Consider the following 26,459-nt stretch of genomic DNA (forward strand, 5'->3'; position numbering starts at 1 on the left):
GAAAAAAACGGAAACAAACTGTTTTTGCATTTGGTGCGACTTTACTCCAAGGGATTTCTTTTAAAACGCACATTTTCGATATACAGTGAACTCTCGTTGATTTCCCACTGTCCGTACCCTAATATTTGGCCAAGTTAAGTGTAAAATCGAGTTAACCGAAGTCGCAATACATAACTTTGTGCCCTAACGGTTTACTTCCAAACTTCATTGGACTAGCTAGTAAAACTTAGCAGAATCGACTGTACCGCACTGTCCCTATACCTTGCACAGCGGAACCTGCCTCCCCAGACGGGCAGCGATTATATAGTTAGTGTGGAGGTCGTGGTTCGTGCTGTGCCTTGCGCAATGCGCACAGTCGTCTCGTGGGGAAGCCCACTTGCTGACTGCGTCCTCATCTGTTCACGCTGCTTTGTCTGTTCCACTGCTTATGCCCTGTGGTCTACGCGTTAGAAAACAGCACAGTGACTAAACTCTCTGTGCATAATTGAACTGAGCTTTGTTATAGATCTGCGCGTTCATTAAGCTTCCACTGCAGCGGTTTTTAGCTGTCTTTTTTCCCACAACTTGAATGCCCGTTCAGTTGGGATGACCGTGTTCCGGGCGCCGTATGGGGCTAGTTTCCCGGTCTGCTACATTTCTCCATTAACGAACGACATTGCCGCACTATGCGGCGAACTGGTATGGGGGGCTGTGACCTCCGGTCACATCCTTTTGAGACGAATGCGCGAACGCCTACGAGGCGAACCCAAGACATATTGCTCTATGGCACCTTAAAGTTCGTTCTAGAACATGTCGTTAGAAACTGAATTTTGTAGAAAAATATTTTAATTTTAACAAAATGTTCAAATCTAATTCATTGGTTCTTCTAACGTACGGTTATTGGGCATGGTCTATCAGAGTGGCTGTAAGAAGGCGTCTATATGTTGATAAGCAGGCGAAGAAATTTTTGGCGATCACTTCTGCAGGCATTAGGTGCAAGAAAATGCAAGAGAGTAGACAGCAGCAACTCAAAACTTTACGAAATGCTTGCGACGTTTTAATGTACTTGGTGAATTGGTGCACGTGTAGCAAAACAGTTGCTTTTGTGAATTAGACAGTGAGGACTACATTAAAAATTTAGGCTTTTGTCCGTGGTGTGAATCAGAGCGAAGCGTCGGGTTTGGTAGCTTCATGCACATTTGTTGAAATCTGTCAAGTGGCGGTTAGAAGGGCTTTCCAAAAGTTACCTCACGATAACTAAACACCTACACCGTGGTGTTTAAGAGGCCTAGGTATAGCAGGCAGTGCGGCTTTAATACACCTGAAAAAAGTCGCCGCGCTGGGTAGTGTACAGTTTGACGAAAACTCACTCGAGTAGGGATCTCGCAGGGAATCCGAAACGTTAAAACTTGTATTTCACGTGGTCAGCGGCCGCAAGTTCCCAATTTCCTTCACGCTACGTATCGTAATTAGTGGCTGACAACTGCAGGGCAAGAAGTTTTTGCTGTTGTGATCAGTTTTTATTAATAGAATTCGAACTCCGTTGGGATACTTCCTCCGAGAATATATTTTTCGAGAGCCCCCATAGTTCCAGGCTCCAATTCGTGCTTCGCTAAACATACTGAAGCCGATTCGTACGAAAGCTGTGAAAGCTTTCCATCTTTTTGTGCGACTGCACAGCAAAGCATGGCCACCATTTTTTCAGCAGATCACCCCAAATATTTCCGCATCCGCAACAGCCTGACCAGAAGAGGTCCAGTGCTGCTGGGCTCTTAAGCCCCCATCTTCAAGGTCTTCCTGCTACAGCTGCGCTGCCGGACAGCTGCGTTGCAGGACAGCTGCTGGCGAACCTTGCAGGTAAGGCTGCGAGTGAAAAATGCGCCCTGCAGTGCAAGCTTACAAGCAGACGGAATACATAGCGTGCATGTGACGTCCCCACAGCCCTTTCTGGAGTACCGCTCTCCGCTTTACCAGTGCTACTCGAGATCGGAGGGGGAGATAAGTTCACGGCCTTCCACCGTGCAAGCGGTGCTCCAAGATGGCCGCTACAGTGACGTCGGTGCAAGCTATGTATATCGAAGAGCGAGATGCAACACGAGCGTGTTGTTTCGCGTTTTCGCTGGGTGTTCCTTGTACCTTGAGTATGGGGCGCTATGCCACGAGGCGCTATATGCTATGGCACGGGGCGCTATGCCGCGATATGTTCTTGCTTTCCTAAAGGTGGGTGGGGATTTTCTAATTGTTCGTTTACTACTGGTTTCTCACTGATGCGGCAGAGTGGCGAAAATAGGCTTGACAACTTTATTTCCAAAACTGAATAGTAAACGCTATTAAGTATTTGCTTTTTTCCGATGCAAAAAAAAAGCTCTGTTAGCAAAGCTTTCTAACCTCAACATCTCTAGACAACATAATTATTATTCTTACAGACCTAAAACGTGCACAGTAGGGGGAACGACATTGCCACGCGTACGTCTTACAAACCTAGAACCCAAAATTCGAGAAAGAAAAGTGGGAGGGGGATGCAAACATTTTCTTGCCGAATAACTATGGTTCATAAGTCTGAAGGATTGTTAGTAAGTATTATTTATTTTTAATAAGTACTTAGTACGGAGATCAGGTTGGTTCAAAATAAGGCAACCATTTATACACCGCAATTATTTTAGGCGCCAAACTGGGAACTTTGCGTCGAAGGAGGAGGCAGCTACTAGTCAGCTGGTGTGAGGGGCAAGGTATAGATAACAGCGTCTGTGGGAACGAGGGTTCTGGCGCGCCTTTCTGCACAACGGCACTTTTAGACGCAACGCATCTCATGCTCGCCCCTCTGTCCTTCCTGCGTCTGTCCGGCGTTGTCCGCACAGCTGCGCCTCTCCTCCTTTCCTCTCTCCGATAGCGAACACTCTCTTTCAAACAGCTGCGGGTTGGCGCAGCGCGCTCTCACTCCGTCGCTAGGCGCTGGTGGGCGGCGCTGCGCTCGGCGGTGCGCGCGCTGCGCATGTGCAGTACTCTCTCTCTCTCCGCGCTTTCCTCTGCTTCGGGCGCTGTGAATATAAAGCGGCATGCCGCGCTCCGACGGTCTCAGTCGACGGTCGTCCGCGTTACGCTTGCACTCTCTCGCAGTACTCGACGATTGCTTGATGCAGTCGTCGAGCCCCTAACTGTGCACACTTTACGGACCACAAACCACTCATTCTCGTCTGAAATAAAGACCGTACCTGAGCATACGTGTACTGCATGTGCATTGCATGGTGAAAATGGAAAATTACGCCCACCTCCCCTTCGCGTGAGAATCCCTGCTATAAGCGTAATCAATACGATGGAAAACGCCAATGGAACCCCCCATGAGATGCGTTGCATCACACCAGGGTTCCCGCGAGGGGAGGTGGGCGTAATTTTTTAACTTGTTGCCTATGGGCATGGTATAGTGTAACGTAGATACGGCCCCGCTAGCTTGAAATTCCATCACTGCATACAATGGCTCGAAAGGAGGATGGTAGGATTGTCATTAGATGCTGTGAACCTTGGAAAAATGGTAGATCGAGCCGGCAGCACTAACAAATGGCACCGGAAAGACAAGGAGTTGCAACACGAATCATGCATTATTCCACAAGCCACATTTTTAAATTGGAATAAATGGCGCCCTCCACAAGCCGTATATACACCTCTCCCAAAATGGTCACTTGGTGCATAATCAAATAGATGGAATTTATAGATTATGCCACCACAGCCACGTAAGTAATCAGTTAACAGGGAGTAGCTGAGGCTTAGATAGCCTTGTTGAATAACGAAAGAATTCCTGACGCCACAGCCCTCCACAAGAAGAGGAAGTTTTGGAAGTCTCTTTGTCGGACATGCACCCCTCCTGATAGAGAACGTTTACAGTCGGTTCATACAGGGCGTTCAGAAGGTTGATTGAGAGATGTCAGAGATACGAATAAACGGAGAGTATTTAAGCCACTTGAGATTTGTGAATTACATAGCCTTTTTGAGTTCGTCCAGGAAACATCAACAAAACATGCTTTGAAAACTTCACTTAGAGAGCTGAGTCGTAGGGTAAGAAATAAATTTCAAGAAATCAAAAGTAATGTTAAACAGATGTGCAGAAAACGGTTTTCTTCACGGTAGGTAATCGGATACCAGAACAAAAAGATTATTACAACCACCTTGGGCAAAATTTAAATGCTGCTATAAACCGTGAGGAAGAAATTAAACGCATAATTAGCATGGGCTAGTCTGCTGTCGGCTAGTATTCTGATATAATTAGCAGTAGGCTACCGCTGTCACTGAAAAGGGTAGTACTGCCAATCCTGCGGTGTCATATATTGGGCAGAAACTTAGGGTCTTACTAGGACCTTGAAAGAAATTTAGGTCAGCCTGACGAGCCACGGGAAAAGTGATAGGAGTAAAACGTAGGGATAAAACAGCCAGCTTCGTGTATTAGGGATCAAATTTGGGTGGAAGACGTCGCGGGTGTACTTAAGTGAGGTATGCGAGGTAATGGGCCCAAGGACGCGGGTTCCTTTCCCGGACGCGGCGGCCCCTTATCTGATGGAGGCGAAAAGCGAAAACGCCCGTGTGCTCGAGATTTCGACGGACGTTAACGATCCCCTGCAGGTAATCAAAATTAATCCGGAGCCCTCGACTACGGCGCGGCTTATCGCCTGTGTAGCGTCGGCGCGTTAAAGCTCACAATCAATCAGCGAGGTAATGTAAGTTAAACTCCTTTCACTTTTCGCTCGAGCCAACCCACATCTTCACGATTTAAATAAAAACTTGTACTTGAACTTAATGCGGAAGACGGAGGAGGAACGGGCCACCAAGGTGACGGTGTGGCTGACGAGAGGCGGGAGGCAGCATTAATGGGCAAGTCGGGTAAGAAAATTCGGTAACAAGGAATAGACTGAGAGAGCTCGGCATAGGAGCGCTCTGCAGTGATGATGAGGCACCCACATGGAAGCGGGGAATGGTGATCGACACTTCCAAGCAGGACAACAGCTGTGCCACACGGGGGAATATTTATGACGCGAAAATGTGGGTAAATTTAAATGACCTCTCTCATTGTGATCCGAATTAGTTTCCATCATTATAATAATGGGGCACGCATTCAGGCCAGGGGCTTGGGATTTTGAAGGGCCATTGCGGAACTGCCTTTATAGCGAAGCTGTCTATATTATATTGGTAGTGGTAGTGGGGGTATTGCATCCGCAGAAGCAGTAGTGGTAGTAGCAATTGTAATAGTAGCAGTAGCTTAACTGGTAGTGCTACTCGTCTTCGCAGTGATTGTGGTGGTGGTCGTAGCAGTTATAATAGGGGTAGTAGCAGTTGTAGAAGTAGTAGCCGTAGCGCATAGTAACAGTAACAGTAGCATCACTACTATACTAATTTTTAAAAGCCTTTGAGACTACATACCCCTACGGCCACAAAAACCACAGAGTCTGTGTAGAAATGTTACACATGTAAATCGCCACGAGTGCCGCAGGTAATGGGATCTTACATTCTCAGCCCCGGAATCACCGCGGACTGTCCGTGCGACGCAATCCGGTATTCCTTTTTTTACATAGACTCCCATCGACGCAATCTAGTATTCATTTTTTACATAGATTCCCATGACGTGTGTGAGACCGATAGTGGAAGAGCTCGAACGTGTCAGTGCGTACCTTTGTAGCGTTGTTGGCAAAGGCAGCCGTAGCCGCCCCTCTCCAGGTAGCAGATGCCCTGGTTCTGGCACGGGTTCGGAAAGCAGGGATCCCGTCGTTCGTGAAGGTGCTGTACGGACACGTCTCTGGCTGGGGGCGGAGCGTGGGAACCGCCAAACTCTGTGAGGGGGAAAGAAAACACAGTCCTTCAGAGCTTGGACTGTCGTTCACGACTGCCGTTGCACACGCACCAGGACTTAAGTGCTGCCTCGTTCCCATGTTCCGTACAATTGCTATGCCCATGAACGACTGAAACTTTAAAGGGATACAAGGACAAGCTTTCCGAACTGTCCGGGTCCAAAAAATAGCTTGAAACGACGGAAGGACAAAATTAAGTGCAAAAGTGTGCTCAGCACGAGGACACCTAAGCCCCCTCTATGAGTAGTGAATGCGAAAGCACTGATGTCAAATTGAACGCTCTGGGGATGAGGTGACGCCGAACGGATGTGCCGATATTGTGGGGTCCTCCATAAAGCATAAGCGGCCGCAGGATTTCTCAGGAAACGACGCATCGTTGGTCGTCAAACAAAAGCTTAGGAGGCTACGAAACGTATGATATTTCACTTAAAATAAATTTAATTCGGCGTTTAGTGTCCCTTTAAGGCGCATTCCCACTTGCGAACCGCAGACGTCGCGCGACGAGCCAGCCGTCGCTTTTCGTCGCTTTGCGACGGCGCAACCGATCGCTCTGGGACCGAACTTCCTCGTCGCGCGACGGCATTGCACCCAGTCAACCAATCATAGCCGCAGAGTCCGCTGACGTAGCCGGAAACCACTGAACTTTATATATATCCGGCTTTGAAAAGGCAACGAGCCGCCGCCGGCAAGCGACTTGCTGTGCACTTCGGTTCTTTGGTCAGAGGGTTCAGCGTACACATGTACGAATGAACAGCGTGAGACTCATCAGTGCGGAGAAGTGTGTTTGAATTGTAAAAACAAGTAATATTCGTAGATACCTAGATGGAAAGCGGCACAGTAGACTGACTTGCAGCATTTTTGTACCTCTATCGGTAAGAAAGGCGCCAGAACTTCTGCGTCTATGAAAAGACGCAAACTTTGCGCGCCGTGACGCGAGAGTTGCGGTGTGAAAGCAAAAAACCGAAATGCTTACGGAACTGTTCCTGGTTAGTAACATGTGTTTCGGGGTGATTTTTACCTGTTCTTGTCGCGCTAGTGTAACATATGTTTCCTTGAATGCAAATGGTGGAAGTACAAGGGAAGTCGTACAGGACGGGCAACAGCTCCGCCGAACGCAGTCGCATCATCGCTAGTCGCAAGTGTGAACGCCGCCTCATCGCCAGACACCCGTCGCAGGCCGTCGCGCGACGTGCCCAAGTTGCAAGTGGGAATGTGCCTTTAAGCCACGATGGCGTCGTTGCTATGGGTCACACGACGCGTCGAGGCCACTGGAGCGTCAGGCCACCGCATATCCACGGTCGCAGCCAACTGGAATTTAGGTGCTGTTTCGCCGTTACAGACGACGCCGACACCGGCGCTAGATGTTTCACAAAGTTGGCCATTAACGCCTTCGCATTAAAATGCAGTACGGGTGCTGCCTACTCGTTCTTTTGATGTGTATTTACAAAGCGAATTTTCGCCAACAGGTCCCTCTCTGTCCACTGGCCTATACTGCCAGCCAAAATTGTCAAACTCATCGAAACAAATTTTCGGAAGGTTACTGAGGCATAAAATCGGTAAAACGGAGCATTTTGTATGCAGCAACGCACACAGGGTCACAAAAGTAAGGATAATATTGAGGATATCACAGATCGAGGCTGAAATGTAGGAAGGAAATTGAGGAACAGAAAAATACACACCTACAAGATGCCCTGAACTGCATTATGAATGTGCTTGTTTCAGCAAAATACTTAAAATTGTGTAATTGCACACATGCGGCTATATATATATATGTGTACGCGTGGTCACTGAAATACCAGACAAAAAATATAAAAAATACGTCTCGAAATTACCGGGAAAAAGTGCAGAAGAGAAATTTAAATATATACGCTACGAATATATTTGGGCTATACGACCTAAAATATTTCTTAAAATATTTCTGTAAGATTGAGCGCACTGTTCGGAAAAAGAAATGACGGCGATTTCGCACCCTAAGGAGAAGCCCTGTCTTAAACCACGGCATCATTTGACAGAGCTTAGGCCTTTTTACGATATTTGACGCGAGAAATGCACTTTAAACGGTGCCAAAAACCTCTTTGAAGTTTGCAATTACCAGAAAGTTTTGTGCGGATTGTAAAAATCATTGTAGAGCGCATTGTATAGTTTAAGTAAAGATTCCCTTAGAGAAACACAGAAGTTTGAATAACACTTAGTAAGGTGCAGGGGGCAACATGCCCAGCGTGTCGGGAAAGACTTGACTGAAGCATATTGCAGGTGTGCGCGAAGGCAGAAGTTCAGTACAACACGAAACGACGAATTTATTTCTTGTTCGTGAAATCAAAACATGGGCTGTATCCGGGCGTAGGGAAATTGAACGAGGTTGATTGTTTCAGGGATGTGATAGATGGGCAAAAAGGCTTTTCTGGAGACGAGAGGCGAGCCACGGGCAGAGTGCATAGCACCCGTTCTACCACACGGTGAGCATCTTGCATCGAACCGCGGCGCCTTGGACAAGGGGAGCCTGACTGGGCATAACGGAAACATTTCGCCACAGAAGAAAATAACCTCTCCACGTAAGTAAAAAAAGCTGCGCGGTGATAACATTTCCGTCGTTTTTTTTAAACGTGACAGTGGTTTCACCCAGTTTACCTCTACCTATATATATCAGCGAATCAGAATCGGGAAAGAGGGGCTTGTTGAAGTAAAGGAGAAAGAAAAGACAGCAGTCAGTAACGCCAAAAATGGCACACGATAAGTACGTTCATCGTTTTTTCTGGTTTATAAAAAAGATACACTTTTTTGGAATCGGACGCGTATTCCGAAAATAATGGGTTCGTGACCCATCCTGAAAGAATATTTTTTTCCACTTTCTTTGTTGTTGTTTTTTTTTCAAACATTTAGGAAAATATGCCCATTTCAGTCAGAAAAAAATATGAACTACTTCCCCTATGCCTTCATTGGCGTTATTCTACGCTGGCTTTCCTTTCTCTGTATGTATATATAACCACGTATGTTGCCGGTTACTACACAGGCAGTCTGAGGTTGCCGTAAAAAGAAGCTTGAATAAACAGCATACATCTTCCGAAAACTGTTTATTCGTCGACGTTTTGGTCGGCGGCCGACCTTGCTCATGGCGAAATTTGTACAGCCCCAGTCGCCGCTCCGCGGGGACATAAGCAGGCAGCGAAAGAAAAATTCTGTGAAGAATAAACACAGCTGGGGGAGAAGAGGAACACAAGTAAGCTACGCTCTCCGAATTCAGTGGGTCAGCTCCTCCCACCATTAGCTCGTCGATCCTAGTTAGAGTGTCGATGTCAAAGGTTAAGTAGAAAAACGGCGGCAGGAGCCAAACAACTGTAGCTTCAAAAAAGAAAAAAAAAACGACACCGGAAAGTGCACACAAAGCAGGCGCAGTCACACACAGGTTTCAATGGCCGCAAATTTCAACGTAAACAAGATTTTCTCTTTCGCGTTTTTTTTTTTTTTCGTGTTACCTTTTTTGGTGTACTGCAGAGTCTGCTTCCGCCGTGGGACGCCGATGTTATAAACACGGATCAGAGCCAAATAAATTTTGCTTTGAGAAAGGTCGGCCTCCGACCGTGAGGCGAAAGAATAAACAACTTTTTTAGAAAGCGTGTACTTTTTTCCCTTCAGACTACGCGTTTCTGAGAGTCGTGGGGTCGGGTGTCACCAGGGGAGCGCGTCCTTTCTCCACTTTCATACTTTAGGGGCAGACCACATTTGGCGTACCCCGGTACTCACTGATGGCTGGCCGCACTCAGCTCACGGCGACCGCATGATGGACAATGGGCTGCAGCGCCCTCATAGAGCGTGCAAGCATGCAGACAATAGCAGTCCTACAAAATGTTGCTACATGCAATCCGAAACTTAAACCATAGCTGCAACTCAGAGGAAACTTGAGCGCATAATTCAGGTGAGCTAATAATTCTGCGAGCCATGCCTTGTTCGTGTCTACGTTTTAGATGCAAAGCATCTCTTGCTCGGGGCTATGTCCGGCGTCCGTCCGTTGTCCGCACCTCTCCCCCTACACTAAAAAAAAGAAATAGTTAGCGGCGCCCGGTTTCGATCCCACGACTCTCTGGCCGCAACGGGAGGTACGCGGCGCTCTTCAAACTGCGCTACAAAACCGAGACAGGAGAAAGTGCTACGAACGCGCCTTATGTCCTTGACTCATTCAAACTACGTCAAGAAGCTACTGATACAACGAAGGCACGCGAAGTTGAACGTCAATAGAAACGACGAGCTGAAAACTTTAGAGGAGGATGTTAGTGACTCTTGCTCGGGGGGATGTCCCGCGTCCGTGCCCCGTCCGCAGCGCCTCTGATGATGATTGTGGCAGGATGCCCCTAGGGACTGGCCAACCAAAGAATCCATCACGAGATCGCTTCGCGTTCAACCACCGTCGTCATCTTCCCGAAGGGTAACCGCTGAAGAAGAAGAAGGAGAAGAAGACAAAGCTGTGAAGACGAGGGCGTGTACGTTGCTCTCAGCCGGTGCACCAACGTCAACAACCTTCACCTCACCACCGCTGACGGAGACTACCGATTCTACCACAGAGACGACAACATCGACAAGAACAAGATGGACGAGTTTCGGCGCCTCGAGCACCACCGCCTACTCACCTAGCACAACAGTACTTGCGTGCCTTTGCCGCCGGTGTGGACCCGGACGCGGAATTCCCTCTGGCGCTACTAAACACCAGATCACTTAACATAACGGCAACACGCCAGCTGCGCGATAAGCACGCATGCGCGTCTCCTCTCTCATCTCCTCCTCTCCACTCCATATGCTCTGCATAATAAACCCGGTCCGCGCGCCGCTTCCTCAGTTGCTGCTTCGGTTGAAACACGCTGCACCGTCCTATGAGCTGAATGGACGCCAACAATTCTGCTTTGCATCATCACATAGTTCCCTTCGGAGAGATGGTGTAATTTTTTTGAACAGCGCGTGGCCGCGGCCGCTTATCTTATCCCTTGCTTCAGTCGGACCGTCCGTTTCTTCCTTCCATTGTGTGCAGCGCCGGGCAACATTGTGTAATTGAAAAAGGGTCTCACTTTTCTGTCACTAACCTATAACGTTCGTGTTTGATCGCCAATGTGCTCAATCTAATCTATGGTTTTGGGAAGGATATTGTTCAATCGACAATTTTCTCGATCTAATGAAAGGTTTTGGAAAGGATACTGTTCCTAGATAAATGTGTGCAGAACACCCGGGCATTCCATTCTCAAACGCTTCACTGTGGACGTCACTTAGTTGACTGCTTCTTAGACGCGTCTGCTTTTCTTCAAGTTTATTGCGGGGCACAAGTTATTAGTTATTACAAGAACCTCACGCCGTTCTCGGGTACGTGAAGATAATTCATTCATTAGATGCACACGTAGCCTCCGTTTTTTTTTAATGAAAAGTAAACCGCCGCATCTAGCTAAAACTCACCCCCCCCCCCCCCCCCCCCCCACACACACACACACTCCGTAAAAGCGGTGCGCAGAACGTTTGTTACTAGGAGTAGTTTAGTCTCAGGTAACCGCGCTTTCGAGAATGACGCTGCCAACGCAGCTAAGAATATTCAAGTAGCGCGTGGTGCTGTATGGCTGCGGACTAACAATCGCCATTCTCGCTGTAATCCTGCTGTTTTAAAGCAAACTAAGTCACTGCTTGCAGTCAGACGCAATCAGAAATATTTCTTATGCATGCAAAATTTTATGTATACCTTACTACGTGAGACATGCCGTCAGTGGCAGTTTGAAAACAACTTTTCCTTTGGCTGCGTGCGCCGACTTCCTCTGGATATGTTTGAGCAAAGCTACGGTGCCCGGTAGGTTAGTGGAAGCAAGCTACTTCGTCATACCCCACCAGACTTAGTATCTTTGAAACAACACAGAATAACAACCAATCACCGCGGTACCCTTTACGTGATCGACCCAAACATGCCGGAATATTTTTGAGCCACCAATCGTGATAGAATTTCTTCAATTTTTTTAACACGCGGTCTGTTTTATATATATAAAAAAGAAAAACGTGCCGCAAGCCATCGCTGTAACGGAGATGTCAAATATTACACTGACACATACATTTGATCGTGATATAAAAAAAGCAATCTTCGCCCCAACAAGATTCTAATCAGTGTCGCCTCAGCACGGAACTAAGTGCGCTGTCACTGCAACAACAGGAGAGAGAGAAACAAGCTTTATTTAGATGAAATTACATCCTGTCGAAAAGGGGTGCTGATGTGTGGGCATAAGTCTAAAGGGTTCTTGCGGCGGCTTGAGGGCCGGCACTGCATAAGCAGATTGCAGGGCAATGCGAGGCGAGAGGACTGGGCGGCAGGCTCGGTCGGGGAGCGGCCCAGCTCAGCCACGTGAAGAAAATATGGGGGGGATTGAGAAATCGAGGCGACCGTCTGGCGCAAGGAAAAGACTATTTAGCCTGCTTAATGTCAGAATAGGTGCCCCATGCCTGACGGGGAGGTGCTCCTTAGTGGATTGTAGAGTAGCAGAAAGCTTTGTGGGAGCGATATCATATCAGCGAAGGGTACGATGAATGAACATAGCCATAGCCAATGTCTCTATTCTCTGTCGGTCTTCTTAAGTTGATCCCCCCTCTGCAGTGTGATGGCCAAAGGATTAGACTGATGACCTTTTATACCTTCTTGCCAATCTCTTGCAAGTTCAAGTGCCATCTGAAAGTCAGCGTGAGCCACAGTACAAGTTCTTTCGTCGTTCGTGTTCATAATGAGTGATCCGCAACCTCATTAGCTACAAGAATGAACGCGTCTACGCTCGCGAAAAAGCTACAGGGATGGCTATTACTATCACACCTTCTGAAGCTCCTCGCCATGAATCATTCAGAAAAGGAATCGACGCAATAAATAAAGTATAAGCACCTATATAGAACGAAGGTCAGTCCAAGTGCGCGTATACCCCAGGGCACAAGATCCATCGACATCGTGCAACACATATCGGTAAGCATACAACTGCGAAGACTTCGTCAGTCGGCTAATTCCAGGCGCTACGAAAGTGCCCTGAGACTGGGCAAAACTCCTGGTCAACTCTTACAGCTACTCTGGAGCACATGCAACCAGCTCTGGTTCGTAGAGGCCTTGAGTCAATTTACCATGAATCACCACTCGGTACACGATATGTGATTATCTCTGATCAAACAAGAGCTCCATTCCAGTCTGTGCAACGTGTTTTAGATCTGTCCGACTTGTAAAATAATTTGGAATAATCGGACCGACTTGTAAAATAAGTTGGATATCGGTGTGTACAATCGGGCACAGCGGCTGACGTTAATATTTGAAAGGCTAGATATTCCCTCAAGCGGGTTGAGTGGCTACCGACGACTTTTATGCGTTCCGTCGTTACAGCCACGGTTTGTTAGAGTAAGGGCTTGTATGAGTCGCGGCTCCGAGCTTCGGCGGCGTCGCGAACAGTGGCCTCACTCACCGGTGCAGTCGTCAGCCATCTTTGCGCCTCGGAAGGAGAACGTGTGCTTGGGGCACGGTCTGCAGCTCGTCTGACCCTCCAGGTTCTGGTAGTGGTTCTCGGGGCACAGGTGACAGGCCCCGTGCTCCTCGAACGTGCCCCGGGGGCACTCCACTGCGGACAACAAAGTGGGGCCACCAATTTAAGGGCGCGAACGGCAACGCGCGCTTCCATTCAACAATATTTCCTACGGTAGCGCACTAAAATATTTTGTCAACTGCTTCTCCCGATGTTTCTGCGTGTAATCCACGCCCAGAAGTATCCGTACTGGCAGTTGTCACTGGCGTGTTCCAATCACGCTTTAATCAGAGTTACTTTACTTAGCAACTACAACTACCGCTATACTGGCGTTGTGGCGTAGTGAGAGCACCATCGAAATCAGGGTCACGCAAACAAATACCAACACTGAGTCGATACCTCTCTACAGACGCCCACATGCCGGTAAGTCATCGGTATCCCTTACCTTGGCGCCATTCGCGCTAGAAACCACTGCCCGAAATGTATTTAACGAGAACAGCTCGGTCGCAATAGGGACGCGGGTTCGATTCCCGGCCGCGGCGGCCGCTTTTCTGATGAAGGAGAAAAGCAAAACCGCCCGTGTGTGCGAGATTTCGGCGCACGTTAAAGATCCCCAGGTGGTCACAATTAATCCGAAGCCCTCCACTCAGGCGCGCCCCATCGCCTGCGTTGCGTCGGCGCGTTAAACCCTACAATCAATCAATCAGCAATCAGGCGCAATAGCATCTACGAGCTCCTACTCTACAGCGGTCAGCCCCAACAATGATGGGGGGCTGAAAAATGGAAAGAAAAAATCTTTATTCCAGTGGGATCCGAACCCACAATGCCCGAATGACTCAGTAAGGGAGCATGAGGAAGCAGCTGCAGTCACTTTCCATCACTCTGCAGCAAGATCCGATTCACATTCAGATTATTGGGCTTAACGCGCCGAGGCTACACCTGGGCTACGAGGCACGCCGTAGTGGAGAGCTCCGGATTAACTTTGACCACCTGCAAGAGATCTTTAGCCCACGCCAAAATCGCGACACGCAGCTGTTTTCGCTTTTTGCCGCCATCTAAAAAGCACGTGCACCGCGGCCGGGATCGAACCAGTGATCTCAGGCGTCGCAACAAGCCTCAGAAACCGAGCCACCGCGGCGAGTTTTCCAACAAGATCCATTTGGGTTCGTCTAGTCACTCAAATAAACCAAATGCGGCGTAGTCTGCATCATATCATCCCTTATTTCTTTGTACTGAAGGTCTCCCCTAACTTTGGTTCTCGGAGCCGAACTAATGAAACTTATAAGCACTGCAATTACGTGGGTGACGCTTTTAATATTAAACAGTTGACCTGCATTGTAATAACTGTGGATGCACAATACTACCCGCTCAAGGCGAATTTCAATGCCTGTTTATGAAAAAAATACGTGGATATAGTGGACAGCGAAACTAGACAAGCTCCTATAGTACGCGTACCGGTAGACTTTGCGGTGATCTTGTCATCGATGAATGGGATGAGCCATGATGTTTTCCGAGAAATTGTCGCAAATCTTTGCTTGAGCTGGCGTCCCTAGTTATGCAGTTCCGATCTGCCCAGTATCCGTAAATGCGAAGGGGGGGGGGGGGGGGGGTACTATGGTTACCTGGAGGGGAGTGAACTGGTACGGGAAATTTGCCAGAAGCCGGAGTACGGAGAAATGAACAAGCAGAAAAAAGTGCCCGAATCTTCCCAGACACAGTGTAAACTTAATTGAATTCGGATTCTCGAGGTTGGTGAAAAGTATGATGAATGCTGGCAAGAGGCTGTATGCGCCATTGACAAGCCCGGAAATCTTTCGTGGATATACAACACACGATTTTATTGCTTATTTCTTCAGTTTACCGTGAATGATTCTTTTCAGTTGAGTTCTGTCAGTATTTGGATTCCTAAAACCTCCACTGAGAACCTTGGAAACAACCTTTGTGGAAGTAAATAAATGTTTAAGGTGGCTTCTTTAGCAGCAAATATCCTGCTATAATAAATATTTTGCTTGGTGACGGCTGTCTTTTTCTCTAATGGGACTCTACTGTATTTATGGAAAACGAACTTTAGTGTGCAAGCTCATATAGGCATTTGAATAGTATATGACGCTAGTAAGACAACTGAGTATGCTTACACCATCATTTTTTTTTTCGCATGAAATAATAAAAGCTTACTCATGGCCTTAGTGACTGCTCACCCCCACTAATAATACACGAAAAACCGATTGCAACACCGCACGTGTTCATTGCGTGCCGTCCAGTTCGCACGCATGGCTATTGCTGGCGTTGCGCCTGCTCCCGGCCCCTCCGCAAGCATTCTCAGGTAGTCTTCTAAAGCTCTTGTCACCAGCCGTCGCAACCTGATAAACGCACACATGCTCAAAACAATTCTCCATTTCAGCCGCGAACAAAAAATGGAACGAAACGAAACACAACCCGAGATATTAGGTGAATAAAAATGTCATTCGTGCGTTCCTATTTTTTTCCACAGTTGAAGCTCCCGATGCACTCATATACTAATAGCGGTACACCCAAATATTTTACTTTAATGTACTGTATCAAAATATCGGACGTCAAATTCCCGAATTAAATTTATATTGGGCAACAAATTTATTCTATTCACGCTTCCAGTCTCGATAATTCGCACGCCCGTGCCGTTCAGTTGGGGGCAGCGCACTGAGCGGTTAACAGAGAGCGCCATGGTATGGGACCCACCACAAAGTGCTGTAGCGTCGTCGATGGTGAAGCCACGGCTGGCACAGACGAGTGTGAAATCTGACTGTCGGAAGGACTCCGGCCACACTTCGCCCCCCACTTCGGCGACCTCCTGTTGGAACGTCGTGTCCGACGTGACGATGTCGTGGGTCAACACCTGGATCTGCTCAATCAGGATCTCGGCCTCCAGTAAGCCATAGCTAACGTTCACGTTGTGTCTCGCCTGCAAGGAAAGAGAGAGAGAGAGGGGGGGGGGAGGGGGGGGGGGAGGTACACTGCTGTTTTGCGACCGCAAAAGATATTTCTGCAATCTTATGCGGTTCTTTCCATTACAACCGCTGTTTCTGCCGTTTGCATCATCTTCCCGAATACCTAAGCCACCATCCCGAATACCTACCGGGCTAGACTAGAATGGTTCAACCATGCTAGCAAAGCTCTTCGGGACACAAACAGCACTCCCTCGCCAGAGAAGGATCTGACCACCGTGGCGCAGTAATTCACCGCCACCTCCTATCACTAACCAGCTCAACTCTCGGCCCTCAGTCCCCAGCAGCTGTAGACCACCTGTCCACGGCGGCGGTCAGAATAGCGATACAGCAGAGAGTGCTAAGAATCTCTGGGTCCGGACGGCCGCCCTTGGAAATTGGCCCTGGCAACGTTCAATGCACGCACTATGTCTATCGAGGAAAGCTTATCTGTACACTAGACGAGCTCTCTGACATTAAGTGGGACATCATACGGTTAAGCGAAGTTAGAAGGGCAGGAGAAGGCTTCATGGAACTCACTAGCGGGCATATTCTAAGCTACATTGGACCTCAAGAGGAGAAAGAACACGGGGTAGTATTTTTAATCCACAGAGAAATAGCAGGAAACGTGGAGGACTTTTTGAGCATTAGCGAGAGAGTCGCAGTTTGTGATCAAGCTAAACAAGCGCTACAGGTTAAAGATAGTACATGCCTATGCGCCAACAACCAGCTGTGATGACGAAGCCTTAGGCAGCTTCTACGAGGACGTTGAATCAGCAATAAATAAGGCAAAAACGCAGTTCGCGAGTGTGATGGGAGACTTTAAAGCAGAGGTCGGTAAGAAGCAAATAGGAGAAAGGTCAGTGGGAAACTTCGGAATGGACAATCGAAGCCCTCTAGGAGATACATTAGTGGGATTTGCAGAAAGCAGAAATCTGAGGTTCATAAACACATTCCTCTACAAACGAAAGAATACGGAATGGACATAGAAAAGTCCCGATGGTACAACAAAGAAACGAAATTGACTTCATTTTAAGTGACAACCCAGGTATCGTGCAAGACGTGGAGGTTCTAACCAAGATTCAAAGCAACGATCATAGGATGGTTAGATGCAAGATAAGGCCGTATCTCAAAAGAGAAAGAAGGAAACTCGTGAAAACTGAGAAACACCGCATGGAATCAGTCAGAGCTACATCGCAGGGATTTAAAATAACTCTTCAAAACAAATTTTCGCTTTTGAACGAGCAGAACAAGGGCGTGCACACAGGCTAAATGACAACCTAACATCGGCAGTCAGTGAACCAGCAGCAGCTGTGGGAGAAGCAACTTGTAGAGAAAAAACTGGAGAAATAACTAAGAAAACGATAAAACTAATTGCCACATGAAAGTGTCAAGTACGGTGGATCAGATTGAATAAGCCGAGCTGTCAATACTGATTAACAGAAATAAAACAAAAGACATTCGTGCATATAACATGGCAGTGATCGAGGAAAGGCTGCAAGTAGGGGGAAGCTTGAAACTAAGGGAAAGCTAGCCATCGGCAAATACAGGATGTGCGTACTCAAAGATGAGCAGGAAAACATTACGCCGTACTTGTCAAAAGATAATTAAGGTAGCAGAACGATTCTACACCAGGCTGTATTCCAGCGACATTAGACCATGGGAAACTACTGAGAATACAAGCTCAACTTTCGATGTCCCACTAGTAACTAAAGAGGAAGTTGGAAAGGTTCTTAAAAGCATGAAAATAGGAAACGCTACATGTGACGACGGCATAACCGTAGATCCTTTGAAGGAGGGAGGAGGTATTGTACTAGAAAAGCTTGCTGTACTATTTTCGGAATGCTTGAAGACTCAAAAAGTGCCCATAGCCTGGAAAAACACCAACATTATTCTGATTCATAAGAAGGGAGATCCCAAGGACATCAAGAATTACAGACCCATCAGCCTACTCTAAGTTGTTTACAAGCTGTTTACCAAAGTTGTAGCTAGCCGGGTAGGTGACAGCCTGGATTCCTGACAACCTGGGTTTAGCAAATGGTACTCAACTATGGATCACATCTATGTCGTCAACCAGGTCATAAAAAATTTGCAGAGTACTCTAAGCCTCTTTACATGGCATTTATAGATTATGAGAAAACGTTTGATTCCGCACTCGTCACAGCAGTATTATAAGAACTAAAAGACTAGGGAATAGAGGAAACCTACATAAGACTTGTAGAAGACATATATAAGGTATGCACTGATAGGACGACCTCCCATAAGCAAAGCGATAAATTTCTGATCCGAAATGGATTAAGGCAGGTGGTACCATCTCTCCAAAAGTATTGAACGCATGTCTGGAAGGGGTGTTTAGAAAGCTTGACTGGGAAAACATAGGATCAAGCATACACGGGGAATTCTGCAAACCTCAAATGAAGTTTGCAGACGACATAGTCTCACTGAGTGAGACTGCAGAACACACGCAAACAATGCTTTAGGAACAACAATCAGAAAGTATGGCCGTGAGGTTAAAAATAAATATGAATAAATCTCAAGTAATGAGAAATAAGCATGTCAACAACGCCTTCTTCAGCTTAGGAAACAAAACGGTAGAGGAAGTGAAAGAATTTAACTTCCGCGGACAGATGGTTAGTGCTGACCCCGACCACGAGAGAGAAATCCGGCGCAGAATAGGTATGGGTTGGGGAGAGCTCGGCAAGCACTCCCAAATAATGAAAAGCAAGCTGCCTGGGTAACTCAAAAGAAAAATCTACAAACAGGGTATACTGCCGGTGATGACATACGGAGCTGAAACATACGGAGCTGAAACGGTGATGATAAACGGAGCCGTGGAGTTAGACGAACCGAGGGTAGGGTGGACAATTACGGTAATAGAATGGATACCAAAAGATGGGTGTAGAAGAAGGGGAAGGCCATTAACCCGATGGAGGGATGAGATACGGAACGTCGTGGGTAAACTGTGGACTCGAGTGGCGCAGGACCGGAGCGGTTGGAGGTCAATGGGCGAGGCCTTCGTCCCGCAGTGGACGTGAGCAGTCTGGTGATGTTGTTGATGTTGTTGATGACGATGATGACGGCGATGATGATAATGTGATGGCTCCAGCGTGAAGGGCAGACGCGCTCCAGGAGCTATGGTAGTAAATATAGCCGGCTATCCTCGGCTCCAAAATGGAAGCAGTGGAAGCAGTGACCTTTCATTTTGGAATTCCAAAATGAAAGGTCACTGCTTTCTGCTTGCGACGACCCGGTAAGCATATTATATGCTGTCACACGACGAGCAATTCAATGACAGCATCGAAACGCTCATTCACATGTTTATCTGAGAGAACGAAGCGCGCGCACGCACGCACGCACGCACGCACGCAAGCACGCACACACGCACACACACACACGCACACACAAATCGAGGAGGCATCCTGTCCTACAGAAGGTAACGGTCAGCGAAGCTGTTGGGCGTACGAAACCAAACACGTGAGAAAATCAATTGACACAAAGAAATGCACCTTAGAAGGGTTTAATTACCATACGAACCGCGACGAGAACGGCCTTGTAGTGAGCGTCTGCAGCGTCGTTTGGACGCCCATGCACGCGTTAATCACTTGTCCCGTTATTCCAAAATGCCAACCGCCGAGTGTGAGGCGGGGCGTGCTCATGAACGGACATCGCGGCGCGACTCACCGCTCTTCGACGGCATTCGTGAGGGGCTGTGCCGCGTTCATTGTTTTCTGAAATCGTTTTTGTGCGCAAGCACTTTGGCGGCCGATACTGCGGTTTGTCGGCGGCGATGGCGACGGCATTATAACCGAGCGTTCGCTGATCACGCGGTCATTTCCTGAGACGCAGCAGATATGCGCCGTGACCGAGATGACTGCCGTTCGCGCTGCGCAGAAATTTCGCATTAGGGAGTACAGTAATCGTCGGTGCTTTTTCTTTCCTCGCTCTCCGGGTTAATTTTCTTCACTTCCGCCTCTTTCTCGGGCTGCCTGAACGAGATAATTTTATTTCGCCTCCCTCGATTCAGCGGTCCGGCCAAATGTTTATAGAAAGCTTGGACAAGAGTCTCTCTCACAAAAATAAAGAAGCACGTAACAACGGTTATCCAAGAAAGGCTACATAAAAGCGAGAACTAAAAGAAAAGCGCTCCGTTGCGAGGCTCTTCACGGCTGGCAGTAGCGAAATTCCCATACCGATGGAGTGTGAGGAGTGCGAATGAGGGACATTTTTTTTAGATGCGAAAACATGGTATGGTCTCGGCATGTCCCGCGTCGGCGTCCGCACTCACACTGCGCATGCGCAACTCTCCTCCTTACACCCACAGCTGCGCGATACTACACTATAAAAAAAAAGAAATAGTTAGCGGCGCCCGGTTTCGATCCCACGACTCTCTGACCACAACGGGAGGTACGCGGTGCTCTTCCTACTACGCTACAAATCCAGGACAGGAGCAAGTGCTACGAACGCGCCTTATGTCCTCGACTCATTCAAACTACGTCAAGAAGTTACTGATACAGCTAAGGCACGCGAAGCTGAACGTCAACGGAAACGACGAACTGAAAACTTTAGAGGAGGATGTTGGATTTCCCGTGGGAAAGCTGTGGCGGGAAGCGCCACGCGCCTTGCAGCTCAACCAGCCCCGTCCGCAGCGCCTCTGATGCTGATTGTGGCAGGATGCCCCTAGAGATTGGCCAACCAAAGAATCCATGACGAGATAGGTTCGCGTTCAACCACTGTCGTCATCTTCCCGTAGGGGAACCGCCGAAGAAGAAGAAGAAGAGAAGACAAAGCTGCGAAGAGGAGGGGCTCTCAGCTGGTGCACCAATGTCAACAACCTTTACCTCACCAACGCTGACGGGGACTACCGATCCTACCACAGAGACAACATCGACAAGAACATGATGGACGAGTTTCGGCGCCTCGAGAACCACCGCCTACTCACCGTAACACAACAGTACTTGCGTGCCTTTGCCACCGGTTTGGACCCGGACGCGGAATTCCCTCTGGCGCTAGTAAAAACAAGATCACTCAACATAACGGCAACACAATGGAACCACACGGAACCGCCACGATGCTTGGCAGCCTCATCAGGGTTCCCCACGGGAAGATGGTGTAATTTTTTTTTTAGAAAATCTCCTTTGCGTTTATCATGGGAGACTGAGAGGGCTGGGGAAAAGCGTGCGGTGTCAGAGGGGGATAGAGGGGAGAGGAGAGGCAGTTGCGTACAAGCGAGGAGGCAGGAGAGTCTTTCGATGACATTTGCAGCGGAAGAAGCAGATGTTCTTTAGGAACTGCTGGCACCAAAAAAACAAAACAAAAAAAAATTCCCCCGCACCTCCCCGAAGGGAATCGTGCAGAAATGCGAATGCATTGGGTGCACCGATGAGTGTGTTGCGAGTAATGGCGTAATTAATGACGAGAGTGTGAACGCAATCATTTATTCATCAGCACCTGTTTGTGTTATCGTTGTACCTGACGGCCAAAATCACTGCCTTGTGATCGCTAAAGTGCACGGTCAAAGGGTCTTTGAGAAGCATACGCGCGTCACAGTTTCGCGTAAAGACCAGATCAATGCAACTCCCGTGAATGGTAGTGGGGCACGTGTCGAAGCCGGCAGAGAGACAATGCATTGAGTGCCTGGTCTGCATGTACTCGACCAGCCACTCGCCACTCTTCTTGCGCACGTCAACGTTGAAGTCGCCAACCAAGACTATGGGGTCAGAGGGTTTGGAGCGCATCACACCATTTGGAGGACACCACAAAGACTCCGTCTCCGGTGTAGGCAAGGGTGTACAAGTCCTTGTACGGAGACGTGTCTCGAACGGGAGACGTGGTAACGGCGTGCGATATCAAGTTCCCATACACGTTAGACACGAGACTAACACCGCAGTACTCGCCGTCCTTGCCGCTTCGAGCAAACTAGTACAGCTCGCTTCAAGCGCATGCGTTCGGCATTGAGGGCGGAGAGATAACACCTGCGGGCACACGCCGACGGAGCACGACAACCCCCGACTAAGAAATGCATTCGCATTTACGACGACGACGACGACGAAGGCAGAACTACCAGGCGCGCGCTCACGTGCGCTCGCGCTGGAGGAATGCAGGCGCACGCCGCTCGATGGACGCAAGACAACCCCCGACTAATAAATGCATTCGCATTTAAAACTCCCGAGATGTATAACGTTCCCGTTTTCTCTTCGTTTATTGCTATTAGCATTGCAAAATGGTTGATCGTCGTGGTAGGAGCAGACGTCGACGCCGGTGAGATCACAAGATCTCCCAGGGAAAAAAATCATGCACCCCTCCGTGAACGCGCAGCCTTCCCTGAATGGATTTTTAAATGCAGAGCATTTCAGTAACTCACGATGACACCCGCGTTGACGTCCGTCGTAGTCCGCACCGTCGTTGTCCGCACCCCTCCCTACACTATATAAAAAAAATACTATCCGGCGCCTGGTTTCGATCCCTCGACCCTGCGGGCGGAACGCAATGAACATGGTGCTCAACCCACTGCTCCACAAAGCCGACACAGAATGGGAGGCTACGAACGCGCCTTATATCCTTGGCTCATTCAAACTACGTCAAGAAGCTGCTGATACAACGCATTCACTACCACCAACTCCCCAAACACTAAACGTTAACGCAATACACCCACCCCCTATGCGACGCATTTACTCGAGCCCACCTCGCGGGGAGATGGGACCGCCAAAAACAACGCGTTGTGGACTGCGCAGTAAGGTGCCGGCACGTGCGAGAACCGCTCGCGCTGTTCGTTCCAGGCAGGGGGCGCGCGAGCACTGCGAACGCGGGAAATTTGAACTGCTTTGGACAAACCTCCGTTCAATTAATCAAGAGAGAAGTGAGACAGGGAGGCGAAGAGCGTGATGGGTAGTAGCGGTAAGCGGATAACGGTGCCACAGGCCGTTATGGCGAATCACTGCTCTGCATTTACGACAGCTTTCACGTTGAGTGGAACGGCTTTAATTTTTTTGGTTGGGCGATCCCACTTCGCGAGTATGTGCTACTCTGAAGGTACGCACCACTTTTCTAGAATACCCACAGCACCTCTCGGGCGTGCACTCTGTAGGCCTAACGTTTGAGTTTGGGTTGTGCGGCGCGAATCGCTGTCCGCTGCTTGGCGTTCAGTGAGCATGACAAAACGGAGCAATCGAATAGACGCCGGCTTCATAACGCGAGAGACCCAGGTTCAATTGCGGCCACGAGAAGCGTTTTTTTCCCCTTGACCGTCCGCTCCATGTGTGTGAGCAGGAGTCCAGACCAGGCGTATTTAGAACCCTTCGTGAGTGAGGTCGCGAATTTTGTAAAGAATGTTGGTGGCCGTGGAATTGGGCGAGAAGGTCCTGTTCAGTTCCCGTAGAGCGACATGGGAGTCAGTGATGACACGGAACTTGTTGGTGGTGATAAATGAGGTCGCACTTTGTATGGTCTGAATGGCGCCGAGGATCTCGAAAAGTTCGGCTTCATCAGTGAGGCCGTATGTGTTTGTTATATTGCGAGATCCATTAAGCTGGGGTATGTCAGGGCAGGTCCAGGCCACCGCTGCTGTTCCATTCATGGCTGCGTCGGTAAAAATGTCTACTTCATCGGGAGCTTCGTCGTGGGCGAGAGTGCGAACATATTGTTCCCGTACGGCGCGGTTACGGCGAGAAATGGGTCGGCGCCTGAGGTGGCCCAGGGCGGGTCGCTCCCAGGGTAGAATAGCAGGTGGAAAAGTGTCAGCATTAAACGTACTGTTTAATGTGTCCCACTTCAAAATGGATTGACCTTGAGGCACGTGTTCAAGGTGCTGCCCGGGAGTGTTTACGCAATCCTCACATGGTTCCCGCGTCCATCCAAGAAAGACCTGAGCCCCAACAGGCATGCGAATTGGTCTGGCAGCAAAAATACTGTAGAATTAAGAACCTCAACCGGTAACGGCTTGCCGACGCCTCACCACCTGGTTTTCTTGCTCCTCTGCAGTCCCTGCCAAGAACAGGAGAAAGTTTTGCTAATAAAGTCTACGCTGACTCGGCCTACACTCCGGACGTCATCTCCAAATGGACAACGCATAGGCACCTTGCTAGTCCTCGGTGCCCTTACTGCGGCAGCAACAATACTCCGAACCTCTTCCACCTCATCTGGGCTTGTTCAGCTTACTCAACTGACCGCGACCAGTTCCTTACAACGCAAGTACGCCCGACGACTTCTGAAGAACATGTCCAGCACGTCAGAAACAACCCCCAAATTTTACAGAAAATCACAGAATTCGGTCTCAGAACAGGTCTCTATAAAGTAGTATGATGGCGGATCGTTCACCCACTCTCTAGATGGCCCCCCAAAAACACCCTTTGTGGCTCCTGAACGGCTCCTATTGCACACCTCGGTCATGGTCGTATTAGAGTGTCCTCGCCACAACTTCCAATGTGCATACCGTGCTAAGTGAACCCTCACAGTGCAGTGAAGACTTTATATGAACCATCTTCCCCTACCCTTTTTCCCATGTCCCCCAACAAGGCCAATTGGCCTCCTCCTATAATAAAGTCATCCATTCCATTCCCCTTGAACCACGATAATTCATCATCATCGTCAGAGAAAGTTGGCTTTCCTGCAGGGCGTATTGGCGTCAGCCAGGACACTAAAGCTTTGCTTTAAAATTATCATCGGTGCTCTTTTTTGGTGATGATTACAGTAAGAGTCTCAGTCGACAATCTCCCCCCCCCCCCTTCCCACCTTTCCCGGGTGGGGTGTTTCCACACGCTTCGCTGTACAGAGCACCCACGTGACGTGTGATGTCGCTGCGTGTGCTATTCTTTTGAGCGCCTGTTAAAAGGAAGCAACCGTTCGGGCTCTGTGGCCTCGATGTACAGTACTAGGTACTGGCGTTGACACGGCTGGGGTTCGAGCCCCTGCCGGGGCTCGAACCCTAGCGGTCACCGGATTTTTGCTTTACTGAGCTTTACCTTTTCTTTTCCAAATTAATTTTTTTCTAAACACAAATATACGTATGGTTTTTGTTAATAATAGTGATTTGGTACGTTTTAGGTCGCTTCAGGTTTGGGCGCAGCCAATGACGACATTTAATTACCGTTCTGTATCGCGTGAATGGACATGTCACGTGGGCGCTCTGTGCAGCGAAGCGTTTGGAAATCGCCCCCGGGTACGCTAATGCGTGTATGCAAGTCACACTGTAATGAAAGACAAAGTTTCCGTGGTAAAAAAAAAACTTTATTCGTTGTAAACTAAATTTAAAAATAACGACCGCCTCACAAACATACTGGCAGCGGGGAGTTGCGATGTCCAATAAATTAAAATATTGCCCTTGAGCTGCCATAGTAGAGATGACCTCGAAAAATGTAACTGATCTGTTCGCAGTCCTTGAAGTTGCCATCGACGATGTTTCGTTGACGTGCATGGACCGTGAATTTGTGCTTCACTGCTCTGAAAGCACGCGCGTCTGAAGATCTGGAAGATTTGCGGATAATAACGACAACGTCCTGCGCTTGCCTGAGTGTGACGCCTTCAGTGGCGTCCCTGTCAAACGACGAGCTCGAACTCCACGCTGTGGAAAACACGCCGACCGGCGCACAGCAGGCGGGCGGGCGTCCTGGATCAAGACTCGGAGCGGCGCCCCGAGACAGGAGCGTCGGAAGACGCCTGGGGCCCGCAGCCTTATGTCGGCCTGCAAGGGCAGGTGAAGCGCAGCACCCAGGAGGAAACGAGTGCAGCACCCAGGGGGAATTGTCGAAATACGCCCGGGGCTCGCAGACGTGTATAGGTCTGCTCCCGGTGCAAGCCCACGCCGCCGGTGACGTGGCGGACGCTGGTGGCGTGTTGCTGGTGTCGCGCCATGCTGGCCCGTCGGGTCTGGCTCGAGCACCCTCTCGAAGGCTGGGCGCGTACACCGGAAAACGCAGCGGTGCCCTGACCCACCGTAGCTGCAGGCACATGGCCATTCCGCCGACGTCGCTGTTCTCTCTCCAGCAAGCCGCAGCAGCCAGGACGCTGAATCGCTGCCGCAAGCTCAGCTCAATGGCCACAGTGAAGAGTGCTGTGGAGTCGCGGTAGTGACCGGCAGCGCTCGCCCAGGGCTTTGTGGCGCCCGATGGAACGGCGGAGGGTAAAGAAGCCTAGTTCGCGTTCCACTAAGACACCAGAGCGGCCAAAACTTCTGTCGGGGCCGCCTGGTCTTG

At 49.0% G+C, this 26,459-nt stretch overlaps 1 protein-coding gene across 1 annotated transcript in view; it reads right to left on the reverse strand.

The window, feature by feature from the left end:
* Nucleotides 1-26,459, reverse strand: part of LOC144156175 (sushi, von Willebrand factor type A, EGF and pentraxin domain-containing protein 1-like) — a 112,384-nt gene that overhangs the window by 1,449 nt on the left and 84,476 nt on the right. Inside the window, exons 32-34 of the mRNA XM_077688036.1 lie at nucleotides 16,028-16,250; nucleotides 13,256-13,408; nucleotides 5,634-5,792 (exon numbers count right to left, since the gene is read on the reverse strand). Of these exons, the coding sequence (XP_077544162.1) occupies nucleotides 5,634-5,792; nucleotides 13,256-13,408; nucleotides 16,028-16,250 (535 nt within the window). The remainder of the gene's footprint in view (nucleotides 1-5,633; nucleotides 5,793-13,255; nucleotides 13,409-16,027; nucleotides 16,251-26,459) is intronic.

This window comes from Haemaphysalis longicornis, unplaced genomic scaffold (genome assembly GCF_048455015.1).
Source record: "Haemaphysalis longicornis isolate Haplotype H1 unplaced genomic scaffold, Haemaphysalis longicornis Haplotype H1 scaffold_1, whole genome shotgun sequence".
Lineage (NCBI taxonomy): Eukaryota > Metazoa > Arthropoda > Arachnida > Ixodida > Ixodidae > Haemaphysalis > Haemaphysalis longicornis.